The sequence below is a fragment of the Centroberyx affinis genome, unplaced genomic scaffold (assembly GCF_046629955.1).
Source record: "Centroberyx affinis isolate AG114_WGS23_722 - 3 ecotype Tasmania unplaced genomic scaffold, CSIRO-AGI_Caff_v1 ptg001782l_1, whole genome shotgun sequence".
NCBI classification, from domain to species: Eukaryota; Metazoa; Chordata; class Actinopteri; order Beryciformes; family Berycidae; genus Centroberyx; species Centroberyx affinis.
In genome coordinates this window covers 4,902-13,459 of record NW_027280175.1, presented here as the reverse complement: position 1 = coordinate 13,459, position 8,558 = coordinate 4,902, and the positions used below count along the sequence as shown (strand labels likewise).

Genomic DNA, 8,558 nt, shown 5'->3' with positions numbered 1-8,558 from the left:
TAGACAGTCATGGTCGTTACAGGACGTTACTGTGTCTGTAACCTTCTTCACATCTCAATCTATACATAGTCTCTGCTTTTTATCAGCAAAGACCTTTTAACATTTTTTAGACCTTAAAACTTTGTATAGCCTAACATTTGCAAACAACAAACACGTTAAACAGTGAAGTGTTTGACATACTATTGCAGATATTTCCCCACTATGTCTGTATGAACTGACTGATTGCATGGTGTTTAATGTGAGTGTTGAATACATTTCGCAAGATAGAAAGCCACCAGAGAGAAATGTCAGCCTGTTTTGCATGCACATAGCTCATTTTGACTTCCCTTTTTCTATGGCCACCTATCATTTTTCACTTCCTCTTTGACTTATTATCATAAGGCCTTTAGTAGATTTACATTTTGGCCATCTTTGGGACACACACACTCAAAGAAAAACAGAAGAGAGCGAGCAAGAGTAGCCCCTATACTGTATACCACACTATAAGATCCACCTTCACTACCACTAATCCATCTGAGCACAAGGAATGCAACAAATGAATGAGTCACATGCTTTCTAACTCTAGCTAATATCAAGCATCCATATCTAATCCAAGGTGTTTGACAGCCAAAGTATTTATCCTATTGATTACTGTGACTGTTGTCTTCTGTTAAATATCTAGACCTTTCAGAGTCTATCCAAAGTCATGGACATCTGGTGATAAAAAAACCCTCTGTTATAGAGAACATAGATAAGTTCCCCTCCTGATATGCAAAACCAATAACATAAAAAATGTCACAACTGGAAAAACTAACACGTTTCACTCTCCTGCTATGCATTCTTCCCATTTAAACTTCAGTCTAAATATTTTCAGAGATGTAAATTTATTTACAGTCCCAACAGTAATCATTATATTAAGGATCCTATATGTTGCCTCATAGAAAACAACACTGCAAAAACTGATTGATCTTAAATGTGATCACTTTGTGGCATGCTGGCATAAGGCTTCTACATGCAATTGGCCATCAACCAGGAGACATTTGCTCCAGTTCTTACATTCATTAACATGATTTTTTGATGAGCACGCCGTGAATTCTACTTCCTGTCCCATGTCATAGCAGCTAGCAGACGCCTCAGTGTCTGTGCATGAAGAATGACCCCATGTGGTTGTTCAGGGAAAGGCAGAAACAGGAAGTGAGCTGCAAATGGGCCTGCAGAAGACGAGTTTTTTGACAATTTTACACTCAACTTAAATCATTTGAAGTCAGTGCCTCAAAACTAATTTTAAGTCCACAATCAGTCTCTTAGATGAGCTTCACTGTGCAATTTGACTATCAAGCACTCTCCCGTGTAATATGCAGGCATGTATGTGAAGTGTTAAATGACAAGACAGCTGAATAGCCTCAGATATCTGGGCTAATGCATTGAACAGACTGCTGCAAAGGGTGGATCCTAAACTTGAGCAGTAACAGACTACACATGGACTAGCGAGAAAAGCCCAGACACACATTACGCTGAGCGCAAGATGAATTGTTTTGTCATCGGCTCTGAAGCAAGTAGGAAAAAATTCAACATCTGAAACCTGGTTTGTTAAAATATTTCCAATCTATTTTCATGAAGCAAATGCAATGCATCCAAACAAACAGCTACTGAGAAAAGAGGAGGGAAGGGAAGAAAAGTCTTTGTCTGCGCTAAAGACAACATGATGGAAAAAAAAAAGGATACAGAGAATCGGTTTACAGAAAATCTAGATAAACATTTTTGATGGTAATGAGATTTACGTTTTTTAAGTCTGTGAATACACAGACTGTTCAGCTTTAATATTGAAATATCAGCGAAATGAATTACATTACAAGCACAGCTACAGTATAACTCCAGGACAAATCCATATGAAGAAAAATAAAAATACAAACTTTCAATTTAAAAAATGTACAGAAATTACAGAAAATCATTCAAGTTAAAAACCAATATCTGAAAATGGATTTAACAAGTCAGAATCCTAAGAACAAAATGCACTTGGCTTGGAAGTTGGTATTTACACATTTATACACAGACAATGCCATCATCTTTATATACATGACATTTCAATGATACTGCAGAAAACCAGGGAGAGGTTAAACGGGTATCGGTCATTCCTTTTGTGGCAACACTAATGGAACAGAAATAACAAATATGGATGTAGTTTATTTTCTGTTTCCGCCCTGTGACAATGCTGAGCTCTGATCTTTTACAACCAAGATTTTAATAGTCTCCTAATTTTATCTTGAACAAAAGCCTCAAGGAAACCATTTACTGATGGAAAGGGTGACCATGGAGCCCACGGGAGAACTGAGGTTGGATATGTGCTGGTTAAAGCCTTTTTTTTCCTCTTATTAAGTCACAATCTTATCATGACTGATTTCATTCAAAAAAATCATCAGAAGTGAATATCAGCCACAAGATGAATGTCTTTTTTTTTCTTTTACAGCAGTGCCAGGAGTGTTCCACGATGGCTTGAGTAAGTCCAAAAAAAGTCCAAAATATGTGCTTTTTGCATAGTCTCAATGCAGTTTGTGTTTCCTTTTCTTGTGTTTTTTGTCCTTCTTCTTGCTGGCACATTTAACACAGAACCACTGCTGGTCCTCAGGAGGGGCTGTAAGTATCCCAACACAAGGCCTAAACAGAGGAGAGGACGGGTCAGTTATTGCAGGTTACTACTAGATGCAGGTTGCTGATCACATGCAATTCATCTCAGATTTCCACCAACAGGCACAAACACAGGTCAGTGAATTAAGGCTGTAAAGTTTGGCAAAAGCTGGTCATTATTTGTCAAATGTGCAAAACTGTGATCTTGTAAATAGACAACATGGTACAAAGTGAATCAAAATGACAGAAATTAATATATGGAAATAAGTCTCTTACCAGTGGTACCAATCATCACAGTCATCACAGCCTATCATGGGACTGCCGTCATCAGGCTTGTTGCATCCGGGACAGATCCAGATCTGGTTTCCCCATTCATCTCGGATCTTGGATAAATTCAGATCATAGAAAGTATTAGCAACATGCTGCTCAGTGAGGGAATGGTCATTATAGGCAATGAAGAGGTATTAAAAAGCAAGTGAATAACTATGAATTCCCTTTGATCTTAAGTGCAGTTTATTTACTGAAGAAAACCTGTTGTAAAATGTTAAAACACATTACATGTATTTTTGCAGAGTTTCTCAGATCCCTTGAAGATGTACCATGCTTTACAAACATACTGTTATTGTATGCAGTAGGGTTGTCAAAAGTATTGATTTTTCTATATGCATTGATTCAGAATTTTTGAAATGATATCAATATCCAGTGCGGCATACATTTGATACCAGCCTCGCTATTTCGCACGTAATGGGACCACAAGTTGACTTATTGAACTGAATGGCTGAAAAAAAGAAAGGCACACACACACACACACACAGAGGGAGAGGGAGAGGGAGACACACACAGTCTCTCTCTCTCTCTCTCTCTGTGCCGTCTTCAGCTTCACGTTGAATAATTTTATCAGGCATGATGGCAGACCAGCAGACGATCCAGGCTGACAGACGACCACACTCATATGCTAGTGTTCCTTTCCAAACAAATCAAAAACTGTGTAATGGATATTGATACATTCACAGACACTCAGGTCTGTTTCTGTGCCTGTTGTGCAACACCAACCATTATTCTCTCACTGTTTTAATTGTTTGCTCTGTTGGATAGAGCCTCGTCTGTTTTTACCCGAGTGACAAGCCTGTTGTGCTCTGCTCTGCAGGAATGTGCTATTTCCTCATCCTGACTGATTTTAAAAGAAGAAAACAGATAGCACTTTTGTTTTAACTTGTCAACTTTTGCCTTTAATTGTATTGTATGTTTTTCTTTTTCAACTGACTGAAGCTGACAAAAATGATCTTGAAACTATTTAAGGGGGTGACTAATTATTGGTTTATCAGAAAAAATAGCAATAATTCATAAAAAAATTGCTATACTATTTTGTGCGCCTCATGTGTCGTCCCCCCCCCCCAGCGGAAAATGGTATCCAATATTGGAAGTTTTACTGGTTTTTTCAAAGTTCCAAATTTTAGTATTGTAACAAACCTATATACTGACACCTCAGTAACTATACTGTTGCATATTACAAGGACGCCCGCTATTGGTTTTTCATTATAGGGGATGCCCATTATATGAAGCTGAGAAGTGTAGAGGATGAGCACTCACCACGTAGTTACTGACGGTCTCAGTTACTACGCTGCGTACTGGCGTCTTGAGGGAACTGGCTGTGGAGAGCAGAGCGGTGGGGGAAAGCATTGACGAAGGGGCAGCAGCAGGGGGAAGCGGCGAGGCAGGCGGGGCCAGAGAGGGTACAACTGGGGAGAGAATCGGAGGTGGCGGAGGTGTCCGAGGGCGATTTCCAGGTCCAGATTTGGGAGCGGGGGTCTTGGGCGCTGGTGTTTTGGGCTCCGCATTTGGAACCACCTTGCTGATAACACTGGTGATGGACAGAAACACAGACAAGAAACACGCACACAAAAAAAAAGAAAGATATATATATCAATAAGGGTGAAATTAATGGCACAAACTTTAATATGAACAGGAGCCTGAGCTACCTTTAAGTATGTAATGAAGGCATATACAGTACAGTATGTCTATGTATTGTATGTGTATATATACTGTATATATATATTTATATTTCCTCAAGTATATTTTGTCCATTACTTATATTTATCCATTACTTTTTTTGTCTTTGTTTTGTAATTTAACTTTGTATTGTACGCCGATCTCAATCTCTTATAAATACGACAATAAAAACTGTGCCAACAACAACAAAAAAGTATATAATGTATGGAATATCAATCAAAATTTGAATCATGTTAATTGCCAAATGCAATAAATGTATAGGAATGTGTGTTGGTGACACTGGTGCAGAGACATGAACGATATTCAGGGTTTCACAGTACATACCGGCATACACAATACAAGAGCAAGAGGACCTCACATAAAATGCCATGGTACATATCACTTCAAAAACACATTCAACACTTACATTTTGTCCTGGCCAGCTCCCACTCTGAGCGTCAGTCTGGGGATGACTGGAGATGGTACAGGGGTGGGGGTCTCTACTTTCACCTGGGGAAACAGGAAGGACAAAGTACAGCACATTTCAGTAACATACCAATGTATCATTGTGTTGTTACAGATACATACTGACTGCTGAAAAAACAACAACAACAAAACAGGTTACCTTCTCCAATCGAATCCTCTCTTTTTCCTTCTCTTTCTCCTTTTCTCGCTTTTCCTTTTCCCTCTCCTTTTCTTTCCTCTTTTCTTCTTTCTCCCTCTCCTTTTCTTTGGCCTTCTCACGCTCCTTTTCCTTCTCCTTGTCTTTCTTTTTCTTCTTCTCCTTCTTGTCTTTCTTTTTGTCCTTCTCCTTGCTCTTCATGTCTTTATCCTGGAGGATCGGAGGCAGTGGAGGCAGCATGGAGGGGATGCGCAAGCAGGCAGAGGGGCTGAACAGTGGTGCGACTTCGCCCAGTCCAAAGGGGGTCAGGGCAGATAGTTTCTGCCTGTCGTCTTTACCCCTGTCTTTACCCTTGTCCCTCTTATCTTTGTCCTTCTTACTCTTTTCTTTATCCTTCTTTTTGTCTTTGTGTTTCTCCTTCTCCTTCCTAGGGCCATCTCCGTCTCTGGACTTGATCTTCAAGGAACCCTCAGGGCCAGTAAAGTCTCGCTGACGGAAGTGCTCATCATCCTTTCCTCCATACTCCTTCCAGGGCATCTTGCTCTCCTTGGAAAACTCCTTGCTCTTATCCCTGTTCTTATCCTTATTCTTTTCTTTCAGCTTGCCCTTGTCCTTGTCCCTGTCTTTATCTTTTGGCTTGTCTTTCTCCTTCTTCTTCAGTTTTGTTTTGAGCTCCTTCTTCAGCTTCTTCTTGATGTCTACTGTTGACACCGTCTTGTTCTTCTCCTCAAAGGCCTTGAGCAGGGGTTCAGGAGTGGGCGGTGAAGCTGATCCTGACGACATGTACTCTCCTTGGTTCTGAGGAGTGGCCGACGGACCCCCCTGATTGACCTTTCGGATCACCTCATTGATCGAGTCGTCCATAGTCCAGTTTCCTGGGCCTGTGTTCAGGTGAAGCAGTGTTGGTGTGTCTTTTACCGAGCTGTTTACTGTAATCTGGATTTTCGGTGTAGGAGGCTCCATGATGGTGAGTCGCCTGGGGCTGGAAAACCCATTGCTCTCCGACTCGGAGCCCGAGGAGAAAGCAAAAGGGTCGGGCTCGCGCTCAGCACATGCTCTGGCAATCACAGCATCAATGGAGTCATCGATGGCCGTATTGTCAGGCTCCAGTTTCCTGAAGTGAGCCTCGGCTATCTCCCTGTCCTCCATACTCTGACGCATATGGATGTTCTCTTTGCCCATCCTCTCGCTTAGCGCTGACAGAGGCAGCTTATGCAAACCATCTGCCTTGCTCTGGGGTTGAGATGCTTTGGCAGAACCCATCTTTGGGCTCTTGGGGCTTTTAGGACTCTTGGTCCTGCCTGGAGATTTCTTCCTCTCCTTAGAAGACTTCGGAGAGCGGATGGGGCTGCCACCCACAGGTCCAGCAATAACCCCTTTAGGGGACTTAGTCCGTGGTCTGCCGGGGGACGAGACCTTAGGCTTTCTTCCTGGAGTGCCATGGGACTTATGATCAGAGTGTCTCGGCACTACCGGCTGAGGTCTGTAGGAGGACGGCGTTCCAGAGGGTGTTTCAGGGGAAAGGGAGCCAAGGCTATCGTGAGAAGGCAGCATGCCTGGGGGAACACGTTGTGGGTTGAGGGAGGTGAGTGGCTCCCTGGGCTCAACCCCCCACTCTGGGCTGAGGCCAGGGTGCATGCGTGGTCTCTTGGAAGTGGGCATCATGCCCATAGCTGCATCAGGACTGTCCAGGTGCCTCTTCAGTGGGTGGTTCTCATCGTTGACTGTCTCATCTTCCTCCATTTCCTCCTCATCCTCATCCAGTGGCACCTGCATAGCTTCAGCTGAGGTGCCCATGTCAGCGAGGACCTCTTCTTCCTCCTCTTCTAGAGAGAAAAGGGGAGAAAGAAGTCAGTTAAGGGCTGTTTTTCAGCTCCCTGGAAATTCACACACACACACCAGTATACAACTGTTATAAATACTGACCTTCTTGTAAGGAGACCAGGGGTGGCATGTAATCTGGAATGTAATCCTTCCTCTCCTCTGCATCTCGGGCACCAGGCTGGGGGAACTGCAGGACATTGTTCTTGCTGACAGGGAAGAGTGGCGTTTGATGGGCGAAGCCCACAGGCTCCAGGTTGTGGACATAGTCCTCCAGTTCACTCAAACTCACCCCCAGCAGCCTGAAGGCCTGGCTGACATCGTCCAACACTGGATCCGTCCGTCCATCTGAAAAGATGCATCAGAACAACAGATCCAGCGTCAGCTTATATATATATACGTAAGTATGCTTCTTGAACACTGAAAACCACTTAAACTGCACACTTTTTGGTCCTCATTAAAGTTTTGGGCCAAAGTTTTTGGCTAAGTACTGCAGCACATACTGGGAGTGACCCTGGCTGATGTTGACATCTGAGCTGAAGCAAGGCATTCTGCCCAACTCAAAATGATGGAGTGAAACGTTATACAACTAATAAATTAATTGGTAACTGATATATCTGACACAAGCTACCAGCCAGTGTGTTTACCACAGCTGGCAAGCATGGCGGCCATAATAATAACAATACATGGAAGCTGTTTAGCTAGCTAGCTAGCTACTGTACTTTTTGACAGCCAGTCTGTGCTAGCAACTAGGCCTTACACTGTGGGGGCGCTAGTCACATAGCGGGATAGGCTCATTGGTTAACAACAACGTGATCCTCTATTTCAGGTTAATTTGCTAAAGTAATGTAACACTTACAGAGCTCAGAGTATCGATGGCAGCCCCTGGCCAACTGCTGGATATATCGATGCAGGACATCGGACAGCAGATCGCAGGCAGTGAGCTGAACCGCATCCCAGCCCAATGCCTGGCAGATCTGCGCCACCGAAACACGCAGCAGCGAGCGGGCATAGCTCTCGCACATCTCGCTGACTTGTTACGGTCTTATTCCGGTCAATCCCTTTTCCAAAACATGCTGCCGGTCTTCATGTTTCACGGAACCCGCGAGGGGCTTGAGAAAACCCGGTATGGTTGTTAAATTTGGACATCTACTTTAGTAAATATATTGGCGCTTTTGCCAGAGTCGCCATCTTGATTCCATCGACAGACCCATCCCCAAAATTTCGATTGCGCATGCGCCAAAGTATGCCTCTGCCCACAGACCTCTGCTGTATTCGAGGGATTCATCACTGACTGTGCGCAGGAACACAGATTTAATCATAACATTGCAGTATACGCATATTCCATAAAACCTTCTTGATACGCAGTCGTGTACGGACTCCAGCAGTGAATCTCTTGGACTGTATGAGTGTTCAGTCTTGTCGTGGCTCCTAAATTGCTCGGGAATGCTAACGTTACACTTCGAAGACATAACTTACATTCACAAAACATGCTAATGTTAGTCGTTTTTCTTTTTGTTCT

The 8,558-nt window shown here is 43.1% G+C and overlaps 1 protein-coding gene across 1 annotated transcript; it reads right to left on the bottom strand.

The window, feature by feature from the left end:
- Positions 1–1,619: 1,619 nt before the first annotated feature.
- taf3 (TAF3 RNA polymerase II, TATA box binding protein (TBP)-associated facto) lies at positions 1,620–8,238 on the bottom strand. The gene is made up of 7 exons (XM_071529384.1): positions 7,896–8,238; positions 7,142–7,384; positions 5,219–7,041; positions 5,021–5,103; positions 4,195–4,465; positions 2,881–2,987; positions 1,620–2,634 (listed from the first exon to the last, which is right to left on the bottom strand). The coding sequence occupies exons 1-7, from the start codon at positions 8,059–8,061 to the stop codon at positions 2,520–2,522; spliced, it is 2,808 nt and encodes a 935-aa protein (XP_071385485.1). The 5' UTR covers positions 8,062–8,238; the 3' UTR covers positions 1,620–2,519.
- Positions 8,239–8,558: the final 320 nt, after the last annotated feature.

Bases quoted from the DNA above. Each gene is read 5' to 3' on its own strand.
- taf3 (XM_071529384.1), bottom strand. From the start codon at position 8,061: ATGTGCGAGAGCTATGCCCGCTCGCTGCTGCGTGTTTCGGTGGCGCAG. The intron at 7,385-7,895 runs GTAAGTGTTACA...GCATCTTTTCAG, and splicing joins CCATCGATACTCTGAGCTCT to ATGGACGGACGGATCCAGTG. The intron at 2,988-4,194 runs GTGAGTGCTCAT...AATTTATCCAAG, and splicing joins AGACCGTCAGTAACTACGTG to ATCCGAGATGAATGGGGAAA.